The sequence below is a fragment of the Staurois parvus genome, unplaced genomic scaffold, assembly GCF_062004578.1.
Source record: "Staurois parvus isolate SC_StPar_1 unplaced genomic scaffold, SC_StPar_1.0 ptg001226l, whole genome shotgun sequence".
Classification (NCBI taxonomy): domain Eukaryota; kingdom Metazoa; phylum Chordata; class Amphibia; order Anura; family Ranidae; genus Staurois; species Staurois parvus.
The window spans coordinates 74,200-94,947 of record NW_028319022.1 but is presented as its reverse complement, the minus strand read 5'-3'; the positions used below and the strand labels follow the sequence as shown (position 1 = coordinate 94,947).

Genomic DNA, 20,748 nt, shown 5'->3' with positions numbered 1-20,748 from the left:
CAGTGCAGCTGCAGGAGCCAGGTTTGTGCTGAGGCTCAGGAGAAGTCAGAGCAGGTTGTATCTGGGAGGACCTTGGGCGCCCTGTGTGGCAGTGCAGCTGCAGGAGCCGGGTTTGCTCTGAGGCTCAGGAGAAGTCAGAGCAGGTTGTATCTGGGAGAATCTTGGGCGCCCTTGTGGCAGTGCATCTGCAGGAGCCAGGTTTGCGCTGAGGCTCAGGAGAAGTCAGAGCAGGTTGTATCTGGGAGGACCTAGGCAACCCTATGTGGCAGTGCAGCTGCAGGAGTCAGGTTTGCGCTGAGGCTCAGGAGAAGTCAGAGCAGGTTGTATCTGGAAGGACCTTGGGCGCCCTGTGTGGCAGTGCAGCTGCAGGAGCCAGGTTTGTGCTGAGGCTTGAGAGACATTTGAGCAGGTTGTATCTGGGAGGACCTTGGGAGCCCTGTGTGGCAGTGGAGCTGCAGAAGCCAGGTTTGTGCTGAGGCTCAGAAGTCAGAGCAGGTTGTATCTGGGAGAATCTTGGGCGCCCTTGTGGCAGTGCATCTGCAGGAGCCAGGTTTGCGCTGAGGCTCAGGAGAAGTCAGAGCAGGTTGTATCTGGGAGGACCTAGGGAGCCCTGTGTGGCAGTGCAGCTGCAGGAGCCGGGTTTGCGCAGAGGCTCAGGAGAAGCCAGAGCAGGTTGTATCTTGGAGGACCTTGGGCGCCCTGTGTGGCAGTGCAGCTGCAGGAGCCAGGTTTGTGCTGAGGCTTGAGAGACATTTGAGCAGGTTGTATCTGGGAGGACCTTGGGAGCCCTGTGTGGCAGTGCAGCTGCAGAAGCCAGGTTTGTGCTGAGGCTCAGGAGAAGTCAGAGCAGGTTGTATCTGGGAGAATCTTGGGCACCCTTGTGGCAGTGCACCTGCAGGAGCCAGGTTTGTGCTGAGGCTCAGGAGAAGTCAGAGCAGGTTGTATCTGGGAGGACCTAGGGAGCCCTGTGTGGCAGTGCAGCTGCAGGAGCCGGGTTTGCGCTGAGGCGCAGGAGAAGTCAGAGCAGGTTGTATCTTGGAGGACCTTGGGCGCCCTGTGTGGTAGTGCACCTGCAGGAGCCAGGTTTGTGCTGAGGCGCAGGAGAAGTCAGAGCAGGTTGTATCTTGGAGGACCTTGGGCGCCCTGTGTGGTAGTGCAGCTGCAGGAGCCGGGTTTGCGCTGAGGCGCAGGAGAAGTCAGAGCAGGTTGTATCTTGGAGGACCTTGGGCGCCCTGTGTGGTAGTGCAGCTGCAGGAGCCAGGTTTGCGCTGAGGCTCGGGAGACATTTGAGCAGCTTGTATCTAGGAGGACCTAGGGAGCCCTGTGTGGCAGTACAGGAAGGAGGAACTCATAACACTGAGCACAGTATCAATAGCAGCCTGGGGGGGCATGGTTAAAATCTGGGGGGGGGGGCACAGCCCACCCCAGCAGCCCCCCCCAGCAGGAGTCAATGGGGAAAGTGAAACATCCTACTTCAAGGATCTGCTGTTGGGAGGCAGACGAGTGGGATCAACTATGCCCTTCTGCAAGATGGCCACCAGAGCTCATAAGGAAATCCTAGTGATGTCACAGATGATGTCACAGATGACGTCATAGGATTGGTGTTGGGTAGGGCTGGACGGGTACAAAGCAGATTTTGATTTGGGTAAGTATGCTTACCCGGTTACTTATCCTTAGAGGAGATGAATCTTCAGTGAAGGCCTAGTTGTGGTCGTAGGCTGCTGCCTCTCGGAGATTGGTGACCGAACAGCTCAACAGAGACTTAGGAGAGCCGGGTGAAGATGGTCAGAGAGCTTGATGATGATATGAAATGATAGTGAATACAGCACATCTAATGCATTTCGAGGAAAGGGTCTTCTACTTCTTTAGAGGTTTAAAAGGTTCCTGAGGGTTTGAGAAGCCCCTTCCAACTATTCTGGACCTGCGTCTGAATTGTGGTCCATTCTCAAGTATAAAGTTATGACTGCCTGGGTCATACGGTCAGACAGCTTCATAATGATATGAAATGTTTGTTGGATATGATGTGGCCAATGTGTTTGGGGGGTGGGGGGGGGGGGTCCTCCTACTTCTGGGCTGAAAATAGAAAGACCGGTAAATGATACATATAATGTGGTATTTGGCCAATTACCATACGAGCAACAAATTTCAGGACAAGGGTTTCCCCCATCTTTAGGGTTTTACATGGTTGACGGAGAAAGATGTGATAATAGGAAGTAAAGATGAGGTGGTGGTGGGTAGTGAAGCTGTAGTAATGGGGATCAGAGATGGAGGGCGATGGTAGGGAGTGAAGATGAGGTGGTGGTGGGTAGTGAAGATGTGGTGGTGGGTAGTGAAGCTGTAGTAATGGGGATCAGAGATGGGGGCGATGGTAGGGAGTGAAGATGAGGTGGTGGTGGGTAGTGAAGCTGTAGTAATGGGGATCAGAGATGGGGGCGATGGTAGGGAGTGAAGATGAGGTGGTGGTGGGTAGTGAAGCTGTAGTAATGGGGATCAGAGATGGAGGGCGATGGTAGGGAGTGAAGATGAGGTGGTGGTGGGTAGTGAAGCTGTAGTAAAGGGGATCAGAGATGGAGGGCGATGGTAGGAAGTGAAGATGAGGTGGTGGTGGGTAGTGAAGCTGTAGTAATGGGGATCAGAGATGGAGGGCGATGGTAGGGAGTGAAGATGTGGTGGTGGTGGGTAGTGAAGCTGTAATAATGGAGATCAGAGATGGGGGCGATGGTAGGGAATGAAGCTGTGGTGGTGGTGGGTAGTGAAGCTTTAGTAATGGGGATCAGAGATGGGGGCGATGGTAGGGAGTGAAGATGAGGTGGTGGTGGGTAATGAAGCTGTAGTAATGGGGATCAGAGATGGGGGCGATGGTAGGGAGTGAAGATGAGGTGGTGGTGGGTAGTGAAGATGTGGTGGTGGGTAGTGAAGCTGTAGTAATGGGGATCAGAGATGGGGGCGATGGTAGGGAGTGAAGATGAGGTGGTGGTGGGTAGTGAAGCTGTAGTAATGGGGATCAGAGATGGAGGGCGATGGTAGGAAGTGAAGATGAGGTCGTGGTGGGTAGTGAAGCTGTAGTAATGGGGATCAGAGATGGGGGCGATGGTAGGGAGTGAAGATGTGGTGGTGGTGGGTAGTGAAGCTGTAATAATGGAGATCAGAGATGGGGGCGATGGTAGGGAGTGAAGCTGTGGTGGTGGTGGGTAGTGAAGATGTGGTGGTGGTGGGTAGTGAAGCTGTAGTAATGGGGATCAGAGATGGTGGGCGATGGTAGGTAGTGAAGATGTGGTGGTGGTGGGTAGTGAAGCTGTAGTAATGGGGATCAGAGATGGAGGGCGATGGTAGGAAGTGAAGATGAGGTCGTGGTGGGTAGTGAAGCTGTAGTAATGGGGATCAGAGATGGGGGCGATGGTAGGGAGTGAAGATGTGGTGGTGGTGGGTAGTGAAGCTGTAATAATGGAGATCAGAGATGGGGGCGATGGTAGGGAGTGAAGCTGTGGTGGTGGTGGGTAGTGAAGATGTGGTGGTGGTGGGTAGTGAAGCTGTAGTAATGGGGATCAGAGATGGTGGGCGATGGTAGGTAGTGAAGATGTGGTGGTGGTGGGTAGTGAAGCTGTAGTAATGGGGATCAGAGATGGAGGGCGATGGTAGGGAGTGAAGATGAGGTGGTGGTGGGTAGTGAAGCTGTAGTAATGGGGATCAGAGATGGGGGCGATGGTAGGGAGTGAAGATGTGGTGGTGGTGGGTAGTGAAGCTGTAATAATGGAGATCAGAGATGGGGGCGATGGTAGGGAGTGAAGCTGTGGTGGTGGTGGGTAGTGAAGATGTGGTGGTGGTGGGTAGTGAAGCTGTAGTAATGGGGATCAGAGATGGTGGGCGATGGTAGGTAGTGAAGATGTGGTGGTGGTGGGTAGTGAAGCTGTAGTAATGGGGATCAGAGATGGAGGGCGATGGTAGGGAGTGAAGATGAGGTGGTGGTGGGTAGTGAAGCTGTAGTAATGGGGATCAGAGATGGGGGCGATGGTAGGGAGTGAAGATGTGGTGGTGGTGGGTAGTGAAGCTGTAATAATGGAGATCAGAGATGGGGGCGATGGTAGGGAGTGAAGCTGTGGTGGTGGTAGGAAGTGAAGATGAGGTGGTGGTGGGTAGTGAAGCTGTAGTAATGGGGATCAGAGATAAGGGCGATGGTAGGGAGTGAGGCTGTGATGTGGAGGGAGGGATGATGTAGTATCTCTGAGGTTTCTCCTCACACCTCTCCTCCTCGTGTTCCTGTAGAATGAAGAGGTCCGGTACATAGAGAATGAGTTGGAGACGTACAAACACAAATATGCAGAACTGCAGAACTTCACCCGGAACCTCATCCTGGCCATCAGATCCAATGACATGGAGCAGCAGCAGGTAGGTTGGAACCTCTGTCCTGCCTGGACTTATTCTATTACCTGTCCTCTGTGGTCTTCCTCCTCCTCCTTTCCCTCTCGGATTTCATCCTCTGACTGTCCTCCCCGGACTCCTGCCTGAAATTCTTTTTCTGGCTGTTTTTGTGTTAACTTTCTCCTCTGCTTGTCCTGCCCACACCTCCTCCTCTGCTTGTCCTGCCCACACCTCCTCCTCTGCCTGTCCTCCTCACACCTCCTCCTCTGCCTGTCCTGCCCACACCTCCTCCTCTGCCTGTCCTGCCCACACCTCCTCCTCAGCCTGTCCTGCCCACACCTCCTCCTCTGCCTGTCCTGCCCACACCTCCTCCTCTGCCTGTCCTCCTCACACCTCCTCCTCTGCTTGTCCTGCCCACACCTCCTCCTCTGCCTGTCCTGCCCACACTTCCCCCTCTGCCTGTCCTGCCCACACCTCCTCCTCTGCCTGTCCTGCCCACACCTCCTCCTCTGCTTGTCCTGCCCACACCTCCTCCTCTGCTTGTCCTGCCCACACTTCCTCCTCTGCCTGTCCTGCCCACACCTCCTCCTCTGCCTGTCCTGCCCACACTTCCCCCTCTGCCTGTCCTGCCCACACCTCCTCCTCTGCCTGTCCTGCCCACACCTCCTCCTCTGCTTGTCCTGCCCACACCTCCTCCTCTGCTTGTCCTGCCCACACTTCCCCCTCTGCCTGTCCTGCCCACACCTCCTCCTCTGCCTGTCCTGCCCACACCTCCTCCTCTGCTTGTCCTGCCCACACCTCCTCCTCTGCTTGTCCTGCCCACAGCTCCTCCTCTGCCTTTCCTGCCCACACCTCCTCCTCTGCTTGTCCTGCCCACACCTCCTCCTCCTCCTGTCCTCCTCACACCTCCTCCTCTGCCTGTCCTGCCCACACCTCCTCCTCTGCCTGTCCTGCCCACACCTCCTCCTCTGCTTGTCCTGCCCACACTTCCTCCTCTGCCTGTCCTGCCCACAGCTCCTCCTCTGCCTGTCCTCCTCACACCTCCTCCTCTTCCTGTCCTCCTCACACCTCCTCCTCTGCCTGTCCTGCCCACACCTCCTCCTCTGCCTGTCCTCCTCACACCTCCTCCTTTGCCTGTCATGCCCACAGCTCCTCCTCTGCCTGTCCTCCTCACACCTCCTCCTCTGTCTGTCCTCCCCAGACCTCCTCCCAGGACTGTCCTGCCCACACCTCCTCCTCTGCCTGTCCTGCTCAGCCCTCCTCCTCTGCCTGTCCTGTCCACTCCTCCTCCTCTGCCTGTTCTGCCCACACCTCCTCCTCTGCCTGTCCTGCTCAGCCCTCCTCCTCTGCCTGTTCTGCCCACTCCTCCTCCTCTGCCTGTCCTCCTCACACCTCCTCTTCTGCCTGTCCTGCCCAGACATTCTTCTTAGCCTCTCCTGCCAGGACATCCTCCTCTGTTTTTCCTACCTGGACTTCTCCTGCCTGTCCTTCCAGTACTTCCATGTCTGCCTTGTCCTCCTTCACCTTCCTCCTCTCCCCGCCCTCCCTGGACTTCTTCCTCTCCCCGCCCTCCCTGAACTTCTTCCTCTCCCCGCCCTTCCTGGGCTTCCTCTTCTCCCCGCCCTTCCTGGACTTCCTCTTCTCCCCGCCCTTCCTGGACTTCCTCTTCTCCCCGCCCTTCCTGGACTTCCTCTTCTCCCCGCCCTTCCTGGACTTCTTCCTCTCCCCGCCCTCCCTGAACTTCTTCCTCTCCCCGCCCTTCCTGGACTTCCTCTTCTCCCCGCCCTCCCTGAACTTCTTCCTCTCCCCGCCCTTCCTGAACTTCTTCCTCTCCCCGCCCTTCCTGGACTTCCTCTTCTCCCCGCCCTCCCTGAACTTCTTCCTCTCCCCGCCCTTCCTGAACTTCTTCCTCTCCCCGCCCTTCCTGGACTTCCTCTTCTCCCCGCCCTTCCTGGACTTCCTCTTCTCCCCGCCCTTCCTGGACTTCCTCTTCTCCCCGCCCTTCCTGGACTTCCTCTTCTCCCCGCCCTCCACTTCCTTCAATGGGGACAAATCATGACTAGGACTTTGTGCTACAAATGGACTCCTCTCAGAAATCGGATTTTTTTTTGGTTTTTTTTAAATTGAAAAAATGGAATTGTGAGCGTTCAGCATTGGATCCAACAAAGCCCCTCCCCCTCCAGTCCGCTGAACACGGTGTGGAGTATATAATGTACAGCACAGTGTACAGAGAGGAGAGGTGTGGAGTATATAATGTACAGCACAGTGTACAGAGGGGAGGGGTGTGGAGTATATCATGTACAGCACAGTGTACAGAGAGGAGGGGTGTGGAGTATATCATGTACAGCACAGTGTACAGAGGGGAGGGGTGTGGAGTATATAATGTACAGCACATTGTACAGAGAGGAGGGGTGTGGAGTATATAATGTACAGCACAGTGTACAGAGAGGAGGGGTGTGGAGTATATCATGTACAGCACAGTGTACAGAGGGGAGAGGTGTGGAGTATATAATGTACAGCACAGTGTACAGAGAGGAGGGGTGTGGAGTATATCATGTACAGCACAGTGTACAGAGGGGAGGGGTGTGGAGTATATCATGTACAGCACAGTGTACAGAGGGGAGAGGTATGGAGTATATAATGTACAGCACAGTGTACAGAGGGGAGAGGTGTGGAGTATATAATGTAAAGCACAGAGTACAGAGGGGAGGGGTGTGGAGTATATAATGTACAGCACAGTGTACAGAGGGGAGTGGTGTGGAGTATATCATGTACAGCACAGTGTACAGAGGGGAGAGGTGTGGAGTATATAATGTACAGCACAGTGTACAGAGGGGAGAGGTGTGGAGTATATAATGTACAGCACAGTGTACAGAGAGGAGTGGTGTGGAGTATATCATGTACAGCACAGTGTACAGAGGGGAGAGGTGTGGAGTATATAATGTACAGCACAGTGTACAGAGGGGAGAGGTGTGGAGTATATAATGTACAGCACAGTGTACAGAGGGGAGAGGTGTGGAGTATATCATGTACAGCGCAGTGTACAGAGAGGAGGGGTGTGGAGTATATCATGTACAGCACAGTGTACAGAGAGGAGGGGTGTGGAGTATATAATGTACAGCACAGTGTACAGAGAGGAGGGGTGTGGAGTATATCATGTACAGCACAGTGTACAGAGAGGAGGGGTGTGGAGTATATCATGTACAGCACAGTGTACAGAGAGGAGGGGTGTGGAGTATATCATGTACAGCACAGTGTAGAGAGGAGGGGTGTGGAGTATATAATGTACAGCACAGTGTACAGAGAGGAGAGGTGTGGAGTATATAATGTACAGCACAGTGTACAGAGAGGAGAGGTGTGGAGTATATAATGTACAGCACAGTGTAGAGAGGAGAGGTGTGGAGTATATATTGTACAGCACAGTGTACAGAGGGGAGCAGTGTGGAGTATATAATGTACAGCACAGTGTAGAGAGGAGAGGTGTGGAGTATATAATGTACAGCACAGTGTAGAGAGAGGAGAGGTGTGGAGTATATAATGTACAGCACAGTGTAGAGAGGAGAGGTGTGGAGTATATCATGTACAGCACAGTGTACAGAGGGGAGGGGTGTGGAGTATATAATGTACAGCACAGTGTACAGAGGGGAGTGGTGTGGAGTATATAATGTACAGCACAGTGTACAGAGAGGAGGGGTGTGGAGTATATAATGTACAGCACAGTGTACAGAGGGGAGTGGTGTGGAGTATATAATGTACAGCACAGTGTACAGAGAGGAGGGGTGTGGAGTATATAATGTACAGCACAGTGTACAGAGAGGAGGGGTGTGGAGTATATAATGTACAGCACATTGTACAGAGGGGAGTGGTGTGTAATATATAATGTACAGCACAGTGTACAGAGAGGAGGGGTGTGGAGTATATAATGTACAGCACATTGTACAGAGGGGAGGGGTGTGGAGTATATAATGTACAGCACAGTGTACAGAGGGGAGGGGTGTGGAGTATATCATTTACAGCACAGTGTACAGAGGGGAGGGGTGTGGAGTATATCATTTACAGCACAGTGTACAGAGAGGAGGGGTGTGGAGTATATAATGTACAGCACAGTGTACAGAGAGGAGGGGTGTGGAGTATATAATGTACAGCACAGTGTACAGAGGGGAGGGGTGTGGAGTATATAATGTACAGCACATTGTACAGAGGGGAGTGGTGTGGAGTATATAATGTACAGCACAGTGTACAGAGGGGAGGGGTGTGGAGTATATAATGTACAGCACATTGTACAGAGAGGAGGGGTGTGGAGTATATAATGTACAGCACAGTGTACAGAGAGGAGAGGTGTGGAGTATATAATGTACAGCACAGTGTACAGAGAGGAGAGGTGTGGAGTATATAATGTACAGCACAGAGTACAGAGGGGAGCGGTGTGGAGTATATCATGTACAGCACAGTGTACAGAGAGGAGAGGTGTGGAGTATATCATGTACAGCACAGTGTACAGAGAGGAGAGGTATGGAGTATATAATGTACAGCACAGTGTAGAGAGGAGGGGTGTGGAGTATATAATGTACAGCACAGTGTACAGAGAGGAGTGGTGTGGAGTATATAATGTACAGCACAGTGTACAGAGGGGAGTGGTGTGGAGTATATAATGTACAGCACAGTGTACAGAGGGGAGTGGTGTGGAGTATATAATGTACAGCACAGTGTACAGAGAGGAGTGGTGTGGAGTATATAATGTACAGCACATTGTACAGAGAGGAGAGGTGTGGAGTATATAATGTACAGCACAGTGTACAGAGGGGAGGGGTGTGGAGTATATAATGTACAGCACAGTGTACAGAGGGGAGGGGTGTGGAGTATATAATGTACAGCACAGTGTACAGAGGGGAGAGGTGTGGAGTATATAATGTACAGCACAGTGTACAGAGAGGAGTGGTGTGGAGTATATAATGTACAGCACATTGTACAGAGAGGAGAGGTGTGGAGTATATAATGTACAGCACAGTGTACAGAGGGGAGGGGTGTGGAGTATATAATGTACAGCACAGTGTACAGAGGGGAGGGGTGTGGAGTATATAATGTACAGCACAGTGTACAGAGGGGAGTGGTGTGGAGTATATAATGTACAGCACAGTGTACAGAGAGGAGAGGTGTGGAGTATATAATGTACAGCACAGTGTACAGAGAGGAGGGGTGTGGAGTATATAATGTACAGCACAGTGTACAGAGAGGAGAGGTGTGGAGTATATAATGTACAGCACAGTGTACAGAGAGGAGAGGTGTGGAGTATATAATGTACAGCACAGTGTACAGAGAGGAGGGGTGTGGAGTATATAATGTACAGCACAGTGTACAGAGGGGAGAGGTGTGGAGTATATATTGTACATCACAGTGTACAGAGAGGAGAGGTGTGGAGTATATAATGTACAGCACATTGTACAGAGGGGAGTGGTGTGTAATATATAATGTACAGCACAGAGTACAGAGGGGAGCGGTGTGGAGTATATCATGTACAGCACAGTGTACAGAGAGGAGAGGTGTGGAGTATATCATGTACAGCACAGTGTACAGAGGGGAGGGGTGTGGAGTATATCATGTACAGCACAGTGTACAGAGAGGAGAGGTGTGGAGTATATCATGTACAGCACAGTGTACAGAGAGGAGAGGTTTGGAGTATATAATGTACAGCACAGTGTACAGAGAGGAGAGGTGTACAGTATACAATGTACAGCACAGTGTACAGAGGGGAGGGGTGTGGAGTATATAATGTACAGCACAGTGTACAGAGGGGAGGGGTGTGGAGTATATAATGTACAGCACAGTGTACAGAGAGGAGAGGTGTGGAGTATATCATGTACAGCACAGTGTACAGAGAGGAGGGGTGTGGAGTATATCATTTACAGCACAGTGTACAGAGAGGAGGGGTGTGGAGTATATAATGTACAGCACAGTGTACAGAGAGGAGGGGTGTGGAGTATATAATGTACAGCACAGTGTACAGAGGGGAGGGGTGTGGAGTATATAATGTACAGCACATTGTACAGAGGGGAGTGGTGTGGAGTATATAATGTACAGCACAGTGTACAGAGGGGAGGGGTGTGGAGTATATAATGTACAGCACATTGTACAGAGAGGAGGGGTGTGGAGTATATAATGTACAGCACAGTGTACAGAGAGGAGAGGTGTGGAGTATATAATGTACAGCACAGTGTACAGAGAGGAGAGGTGTGGAGTATATAATGTACAGCACAGTGTAGAGAGGAGAGGTGTGGAGTATATATTGTACAGCACAGTGTACAGAGGGGAGCAGTGTGGAGTATATAATGTACAGCACAGTGTAGAGAGGAGAGGTGTGGAGTATATAATGTACAGCACAGTGTAGAGAGAGGAGAGGTGTGGAGTATATAATGTACAGCACAGTGTAGAGAGGAGAGGTGTGGAGTATATCATGTACAGCACAGTGTACAGAGGGGAGGGGTGTGGAGTATATAATGTACAGCACAGTGTACAGAGGGGAGTGGTGTGGAGTATATAATGTACAGCACAGTGTACAGAGAGGAGGGGTGTGGAGTATATAATGTACAGCACAGTGTACAGAGGGGAGTGGTGTGGAGTATATAATGTACAGCACAGTGTACAGAGAGGAGGGGTGTGGAGTATATAATGTACAGCACAGTGTACAGAGAGGAGGGGTGTGGAGTATATAATGTACAGCACATTGTACAGAGGGGAGTGGTGTGTAATATATAATGTACAGCACAGTGTACAGAGAGGAGGGGTGTGGAGTATATAATGTACAGCACATTGTACAGAGGGGAGGGGTGTGGAGTATATAATGTACAGCACAGTGTACAGAGGGGAGGGGTGTGGAGTATATCATTTACAGCACAGTGTACAGAGGGGAGGGGTGTGGAGTATATCATTTACAGCACAGTGTACAGAGAGGAGGGGTGTGGAGTATATAATGTACAGCACAGTGTACAGAGAGGAGGGGTGTGGAGTATATAATGTACAGCACAGTGTACAGAGGGGAGGGGTGTGGAGTATATAATGTACAGCACATTGTACAGAGGGGAGTGGTGTGGAGTATATAATGTACAGCACAGTGTACAGAGGGGAGGGGTGTGGAGTATATAATGTACAGCACATTGTACAGAGAGGAGGGGTGTGGAGTATATAATGTACAGCACAGTGTACAGAGAGGAGAGGTGTGGAGTATATAATGTACAGCACAGTGTACAGAGAGGAGAGGTGTGGAGTATATAATGTACAGCACAGAGTACAGAGGGGAGCGGTGTGGAGTATATCATGTACAGCACAGTGTACAGAGAGGAGAGGTGTGGAGTATATCATGTACAGCACAGTGTACAGAGAGGAGAGGTATGGAGTATATAATGTACAGCACAGTGTAGAGAGGAGGGGTGTGGAGTATATAATGTACAGCACAGTGTACAGAGAGGAGTGGTGTGGAGTATATAATGTACAGCACAGTGTACAGAGGGGAGTGGTGTGGAGTATATAATGTACAGCACAGTGTACAGAGGGGAGTGGTGTGGAGTATATAATGTACAGCACAGTGTACAGAGAGGAGTGGTGTGGAGTATATAATGTACAGCACATTGTACAGAGAGGAGAGGTGTGGAGTATATAATGTACAGCACAGTGTACAGAGGGGAGGGGTGTGGAGTATATAATGTACAGCACAGTGTACAGAGGGGAGGGGTGTGGAGTATATAATGTACAGCACAGTGTACAGAGGGGAGAGGTGTGGAGTATATAATGTACAGCACAGTGTACAGAGAGGAGTGGTGTGGAGTATATAATGTACAGCACATTGTACAGAGAGGAGAGGTGTGGAGTATATAATGTACAGCACAGTGTACAGAGGGGAGGGGTGTGGAGTATATAATGTACAGCACAGTGTACAGAGGGGAGGGGTGTGGAGTATATAATGTACAGCACAGTGTACAGAGGGGAGTGGTGTGGAGTATATAATGTACAGCACAGTGTACAGAGAGGAGAGGTGTGGAGTATATAATGTACAGCACAGTGTACAGAGAGGAGGGGTGTGGAGTATATAATGTACAGCACAGTGTACAGAGAGGAGAGGTGTGGAGTATATAATGTACAGCACAGTGTACAGAGAGGAGAGGTGTGGAGTATATAATGTACAGCACAGTGTACAGAGAGGAGGGGTGTGGAGTATATAATGTACAGCACAGTGTACAGAGGGGAGAGGTGTGGAGTATATATTGTACATCACAGTGTACAGAGAGGAGAGGTGTGGAGTATATAATGTACAGCACATTGTACAGAGGGGAGTGGTGTGTAATATATAATGTACAGCACAGAGTACAGAGGGGAGCGGTGTGGAGTATATCATGTACAGCACAGTGTACAGAGAGGAGAGGTGTGGAGTATATCATGTACAGCACAGTGTACAGAGGGGAGGGGTGTGGAGTATATCATGTACAGCACAGTGTACAGAGAGGAGAGGTGTGGAGTATATCATGTACAGCACAGTGTACAGAGAGGAGAGGTTTGGAGTATATAATGTACAGCACAGTGTACAGAGAGGAGAGGTGTACAGTATACAATGTACAGCACAGTGTACAGAGGGGAGGGGTGTGGAGTATATAATGTACAGCACAGTGTACAGAGGGGAGGGGTGTGGAGTATATAATGTACAGCACAGTGTACAGAGAGGAGAGGTGTGGAGTATATCATGTACAGCACAGTGTACAGAGAGGAGGGGTGTGGAGTATATCATTTACAGCACAGTGTACAGAGAGGAGGGGTGTGGAGTATATAATGTACAGCACAGTGTACAGAGAGGAGGGGTGTGGAGTATATAATGTACAGCACAGTGTACAGAGGGGAGGGGTGTGGAGTATATAATGTACAGCACATTGTACAGAGGGGAGTGGTGTGGAGTATATAATGTACAGCACAGTGTACAGAGGGGAGGGGTGTGGAGTATATAATGTACAGCACATTGTACAGAGAGGAGGGGTGTGGAGTATATAATGTACAGCACAGTGTACAGAGGGGAGGGGTGTGGAGTATATAATGTACAGCACAGTGTACAGAGGGGAGGGGTGTGGAGTATATAATGTACAGCACAGTGTACAGAGAGGAGAGGTGTGGAGTATATAATGTACAGCACAGTGTACAGAGGGGAGGGGTGTGGAGTATATAATGTACAGCACAGTGTACAGAGGGGAGGGGTGTGGAGTATATAATGTACAGCACAGTGTACAGAGGGGAGGGGTGTGGAGTATATAATGTACAGCACAGTGTACAGAGAGGAGGGGTGTGGAGAATATAATATACAGCACAGTGTACAGAGGGGAGAGGTGTGGAGTATATAATGTACAGCACAGTGTACAGAGGGGAGTGGTGTGGAGTATATAATGTACAGCACAGTGTACAGAGAGGAGAGGTGTGGAGTATATAATGTACAGCACAGTGTACAGAGAGGAGAGGTGTGGAGTATATAATGTACAGCACAGTGTACAGAGAGGAGGGGTGTGGAGTATATAATGTACAGCACAGTGTACAGAGAGGAGAGGTGTGGAGTATATAATGTACAGCACAGTGTACAGAGAGGAGGGGTGTGGAGTATATAATGTACAGCACAGTGTACAGAGGGGAGGGGTGTGTAATATATAATGTACAGCACAGTGTACAGAGAGGAGAGGTGTGGAGTATATAATGTACAGCACAGTGTAGAGAGGAGGGGTGTGGAGTATATAATGTACAGCACAGTGTACAGAGGGGAGGGGTGTGGAGTATATAATGTACAGCACAGTGTACAGAGAGGAGAGGTGTGGAGTATATAATGTACAGCACAGTGTAGAGAGGGGAGGTGTGGAGTATATAATGTACAGCACAGTGTACAGAGGGGAGAGGTGTGGAGTATATAATGTACAGCACAGTGTACAGAGAGGAGTGGTGTGGAGTATATAATGTACAGCACAGTGTACAGAGAGGAGAGGTGTGGAGTATATAATGTACAGCACAGTGTACAGAGAGGAGGGGGAAGGAGTATATAATGTACAGCACAGTGTAGAGAGGGGAGGGGTGTGGAGTATATAATGTACAGCACAGTGTACAGAGAGGAGGGGTATGGAGTATATAATGTACAGCACAGTGTACAGAGAGGAGAGGTGTGGAGTATATAATGTACAGCACAGTGTAGAGAGGGGAGGGGTGTGGAGTATATAATGTACAGCACAGTGTACAGAGAGGAGTGGTGTGGAGTATATAATGTACAGCACAGTGTACAGAGGGGAGGGGTGTGTAATATATAATGTACAGCACAGTGTACAGAGAGGAGAGGTGTGGAGTATATAATGTACAGCACAGTGTAGAGAGGAGGGGTGTGGAGTATATAATGTACAGCACAGTGTACAGAGGGGAGGGGTGTGGAGTATATAATGTACAGCACAGTGTACAGAGGGGAGGGGTGTGGAGTATATAATGTACAGCACAGTGTACAGAGGGGAGGGGTGTGGAGTATATAATGTACAGCACAGTGTACAGAGGGGAGGGGTGTGGAGTATATAATATACAGCACAGTGTACAGAGAGGAGTGGTGTGGAGTATATAATGTACAGCACAGTGTACAGAGGGGAGAGGTGTGGAGTATATAATGTACAGCACAGTGTACAGAGAGGAGAGGTGTGGAGTATATAATGTACAGCACAGTGTAGAGAGGAGGGGTGTGGAGTATATAATGTACAGCACAGTGTACAGAGAGGAGGGGTGTGGAGTATATCATGTACAGCACAGTGTACAGAGAGGAGGGGTGTGGAGTATATAATGTACAGCACAGTGTACAGAGGGGAGTAGTGTGGAGTATATAATGTACAGCACAGTGTACAGAGAGGAGTGGAGTATATCATGTACAGCACAGTGTACAGAGGGGAGAGGTGTGGAGTATATAATGTACAGCACAGTGTACAGAGAGGAGGGGTGTGGAGTATATCATGTACAGCACAGTGTACAGAGGGGAGAGGTGTGGAGTATATAATGTACAGCACAGTGTACAGAGAGGAGGGGTGTGGAGTATATCATGTACAGCACAGTGTACAGAGAGGAGAGGTATGGAGTATATAATGTACAGCACAGTGTACAGAGAGGAGGGGTGTGGAGTATATCATGTACAGCACAGTGTACAGAGGGGAGAGGTGTGGAGTATATAATGTACAGCACAGTGTACAGAGGGGAGAGGTGTGGAGTATATAATGTACAGCACAGTGTACAGAGGGGAGAGGTGTGGAGTATATAATGTACAGCACAGTGTACAGAGGGGAGAGGTGTGGAGTATATCATGTACAGCACAGTGTACAGAGAGGAGAGGTGTGGAGTATATCATGTACAGCACAGTGTACAGAGGGGAGAGGTGTGGAGTATATAATGTACAGCACAGTGTAGAGAGGAGGGGTGTGGAGTATATAATGTACAGCACAGTGTACAGAGAGGAGAGGTGTGGAGTATATCATGTACAGCACAGTGTACAGAGAGGAGGGGTGTGGAGTATATAATGTACAGCACAGTGTAGAGAGGAGGGGTGTGGAGTATATAATGTACAGCACAGTGTACAGAGGGGAGAGGTGTGGAGTATATAATGTACAGCACAGTGTACAGAGGGGAGGGGTGTGGAGTATATAATGTACAGCACAGTGTACAGAGGGGAGGGGTGTGGAGTATATAATGTACAGCACAGTGTACAGAGGGGAGGGGTGTGGAGTATATAATGTACAGCACAGTGTACAGAGGGGAGGGGTGTGGAGTATATCATGTACAGCACAGTGTAGAGAGGAGGGGTGTGGAGTATATAATGTACAGCACAGTGTACAGAGAGGATCGGTGTGGAGTATATCATGTACAGCACAGTGTACAGAGGGGAGAGGTGTGGAGTATATCATGTACAGCACAGTGTACAGAGGGGAGAGGTGTGGAGTATATCATGTACAGCACAGTGTACAGAGGGGAGAGGTGTGGAGTATGATGGCGTCCTCCATGTTTCTGTCATGTGACGCCTTATTCCTGTTTGTCCCGCAGACACTCCTGACCGATCCTCCAGTAGATTTGGACGATATGGATTACAGCCACACCTCTCCTGAACATGACGATACCTCATACAGCATGTCCTCCGTGTCCGAGAAGAACAACCCAGACAGCGTCTGAAGATGCCACTGCGACGCCCGCACTTCATCAGCGCCAATCTGATGACATCGCAGCGGATCTCTGAGACTCATCAACTTCCTACTGATGACCTCATCACAGCGGATCTGAGACTTATCTGCATCCTTCTGATGACCTCATCGCGGCGGATCTGAGACTCATCAGTGGCCTTCTGATGACCTCATCGCAGAGGATCTGAGACTCATCTGCGTCCTTCCGATGACCTCATCGCAGCGGATCTGAGACTCATCAGTGGCCTTCTAATGACCTCATCGCAGCGGATCTGAGACTCATCAGTGGCCTTCTGATGACCTCATCGCAGAGGATCTGAGACTCATCTGCGTCCTTCCGATGACCTCATCGCAGAGGATCTGAGACTCATCTGCGTCCTTCCGATGACCTCATCGCAGCGGATCTGAGACTCATCAGTGGCCTTCTGATGACCTCATCGCAGAGGATCTGAGACTCATCTGCGTCCTTCCGATGACCTCATCGCAGAGGATCTGAGACTCATCAGTGGCCTTCTAATGACCTCATCGCAGCGGATCTGAGACTCATCAGTGGCCTTCTGATGACCTCATCGCAGAGGATCTGAGACTCATCTGCGTCCTTCCGATGACCTCATCGCAGCGGATCTGAGACTCATCAGTGGCCTTCTGATGACCTCATCGCAGAGGATCTGAGACTCATCTGCGTCCTTCTAATGACCTCATTGCGGCGGATCTCAGACTCATCTGCGTCCCTCCGATGACCTCATCACGGCGGATCCCTGAGATTCATCTGCGTCCTTCTGATGACCTCATCGCGGCAGATCTGAGACTCATCAGTGGCCTTCTAATGACCTCATCACAGAGGATCTGAAACTCATCTGCGTCCTTCCGATGCCCTCACAGCGGATCTCAGACTCATCTGCGTCCCACTGATGACCTCATCGCGGCGGATCTCTGAGACTCAATGAACTGACGGACTTTACAGTAAAACAAAGCCTAACTTATTTTCATCGAACGGATAGAATATATTTTGCATCCCAAAAAGAAAAAAAATATTTCTGCTTCAGAGTGAATAAATGATGTTACAGTGTGCGCAGCGGTCTGCGTTCCTCTGTCGTCATTGGACGAAGGTGGTCAGGGGGTGGGACCTGTCGTCAGGACGAGCCAATAACGGCCACCACGCTCCAGCAACTTTGTAGCGACTTTGGGAATCTCTGCTTCTTCTCTCTGACGATAGCTGGACACAGAGACTTTCCCAGGCCGCTGCAAATCTCTGGGGCGCTAAAAGCCGCCAATTCTGTGGGAGCTTTAAACGCTAAAAGTCGAATGTTCAGCGACCGCGCTGCAAATCGCTTGGAATCTGTCACATCGACTTTAATAACTGCAATTCATTTCTGTATTGTCTGAGCAGCAGAAGAAGAGTGATACTGTAGATGCTACATACAGTGAAGGAAATGCGTATTTGCTCCCCGGCTGATGCTGAATGTTCGCCCCTCACACAGAAACGATCGGTCTAACAATGGAATGTTCGCCCCTCACACAGAAATGATCGGTCTAACAATGGAATGTTCGCCCCTCACACAGAAACGATCGGTCTAACAATGGAATGTTCGCCCCTCACACAGAAACGATCGGTCTAACAATGGAATGTTCGCCCCTCACACAGAAATGATCGGTCTAACAATGGAATGTTCGGTGTAACACTGAGAGACAGAATACAACAACAAATTCAGCAGAAATGCGTCTAACAAATGATGACGGATCTGCATGTTCATGAGGGAAAGAAGGATTTGATCCCCTTCACAAAACATGACTTAGTACTTGGTGGCCAATCCCTTGTTGGCCATCACAGAGGTCAGACGTTTCCTGGAGTTGGCCCCCAGGTTCGCACACATCTCAGGAGGGATTTTGGCCCACTCCTCTTGGCAGATCCTTTCCAAGTCATTAAGGTTTGGTGGCTGACGTTTGGCAACTCGAACTTTCAGCTCCTCCACAGATTTTCAATCGGATGAAGGTCTGGAGACTGGCTAGGCCACTCCAGGACCTTAATGTGCTTCTTCTTGAGCCGCTCCTTTGTTGCCTTGGCCGTGTGTTTTGGGTCATTGTCATGCTGGAACACCCATCCACCACCCATTTTCAATGCCCTGGCTGAGGGAAGAAGGTTCTCACCCAAGATTTGAGGGTACATTGCCCCGTCCATCGTCCCTTTGATGCGGTGCAGTTGTCCTGTCCTCTTAGCAGAAAAACACCCCCAAAGCAGAATGTTTCCACCACCATGTTTCACAGTTGGGATGGTGTTCTTGGGGTCATCGGCAGCATTCCTCCTCCTCCAAACACGGCGAGTTAATGCCAAAGAGCTGGATTTTGGTCTCCTCTGACCACAACACTTCCCACCAGTCCTCCTCTGCATCATTCAGATGTTCAGTGGCAGACTTCAGACGGGCTGGACATGGGCTTTCTTGAGCAGAGGGACCGTGCGGGCACTGCAGGATTTCAGTCCTTGTCGGCGTAGTGTGTTACCAATTGTTTTCTTGGTGACTGTGGTCCCAGCTGCCTGGAGATCATTGACAAGATCCTCACGTGTAGTTCTGGGATGATTCCTCACTGTTCTCATGATCATTGACACTCCACGAGGTGAGATCTTGCATGGTGCACCAGACCTAGGGAGACTGACACTTGTTTTGTGTTTCTTCCATTTGTGAATGATTGCACCAACTGTTGTCACCTTCTCACCAAGCTGCTTGGCCATAGTTTGGTAGCCCAGTCCAGCCTTGTGTAGGTCTACCATCTTGTCCCTGACATCCTTGGACAGCTCTTTGGTCTTTGCCATGGTGGAGAGTTTGGAATCTGATGGTTTGATTGCTCCTGTGGACAGGTGTCTTTTATACAGGTAACACAATGAGATTAGCAGCACTCCCTTTAAGAGACTGCTTCTAATCTCAGCTTGTTACCTGTATGAGAGACACCTGGGAGCCAGAAATCCTGCTGAATGATAGGGGATCAAATCCTTCTTTCCCTCATGAACATGCAGATCCGTCATCATTTGTTAGACGCATTTCTGCTGAATTTGTTGTTGTATTCTGTCTCTCAGTGTTACAGCGAACATTCCATTGTTAGACCGATCATTTCTGTGTGAGGGGCGAACATTCCATTGTTAGACCGATCATTTCTGTGTGAGGGGGAACATTCCATTGTTAGACCGATCATTTCTGTGTGAGGGGCGAACATTCCATTGTTAGACCGATCATTTCTGTGTGAGGGGCGAACATTCCATTGTTAGACCGATCATTTCTGTGTGAGGGGCGAACATTCAGCATCAGGGGGGAGCAAATACGCATTTCCTTCTCTGTAGTTGCCCGATTCCATTGACCTAAGAGGGGAACTAAGAGACCCAAGATGGCGGAACAATTCTCATCAAATTGTCTTTGGAGCCCCCCAACCAAATCCTGGAACCCAGACATCCTAAACAACCTATAAGGAGAGAGCACAGTGCATTATGGGACATGGGGGGGCGGGGGCGCCGAATCCCTGACTTGAGATTAAGGTTGGTGGAGACTTAGGTTGTGGGAGGGTTCAGTTGTAAGAGGTTAGGTAGTGGGCACTGGCATAGCTTGGGGGTTCAGTCTGGATGGTCACCCCGAGCACAATATTTGGGGGTGGGGGCAGAAACGTAAGCGTTCTGGTTCGGTGGTTCAGGTTCTGGGAGTGATAGGCTGTGGGAAGTTAGGTTGGAGAAGGGTTAGGCTGTAAAAGGTTAGGTAGTGGGGGGGTTAGGTTGTGGAAGGGTTAGGCTGTAAGAGGTTAGGTAGTGGGCACTGGCATAGCTTGGGGGTTCAGTCGGGATGGTCGCCCGGGCACAATATTTGTGGGGGGAGCAGAAATTGAAGCGTTCTGGTTCGGTGGTTCAAGTTTTGGGAGGGTTAGACTGTATGAGGTTAGGTTGTGGGAAGGTTGGGTTGTAATAGGGTAGGTTGTGGGAGGGGAAGGTTATAGAACAATTAAGTTGTGGGAGGGTCGGGTTCTAAGAGGTTAGGTTTTGGGAGAGTTAGGCTGTAAGAGGTTAGGTTGTGGGAGGGATAGGCTGTAGGAGGTTAGGTTGTGGGAGGGTCAAGTTATAAGAGGTTAGGTTGGGGGAGGGTCGGGTTGTAAGAGGTTAGGTTGTGGGAGGGTTAGGATATGGAAGAAATAGGTTGTGGGAGAGTTA

At 50.1% G+C, this 20,748-nt stretch overlaps 1 protein-coding gene across 1 annotated transcript in view; it reads left to right on the top strand.

Moving 5' to 3' along the window:
• The window catches only part of HDX (highly divergent homeobox), a 95,703-nt gene extending 78,067 nt beyond the window's left edge, over positions 1-17,636 (top strand). The window contains exons 8-9 of the mRNA XM_089660338.1: positions 4,264-4,386; positions 16,432-17,636. Coding sequence (XP_089516464.1) covers positions 4,264-4,386; positions 16,432-16,557 — 249 coding nt within the window. The 3' untranslated portion in view covers positions 16,558-17,636. The remainder of the gene's footprint in view (positions 1-4,263; positions 4,387-16,431) is intronic.
• Positions 17,637-20,748: the final 3,112 nt, after the last annotated feature.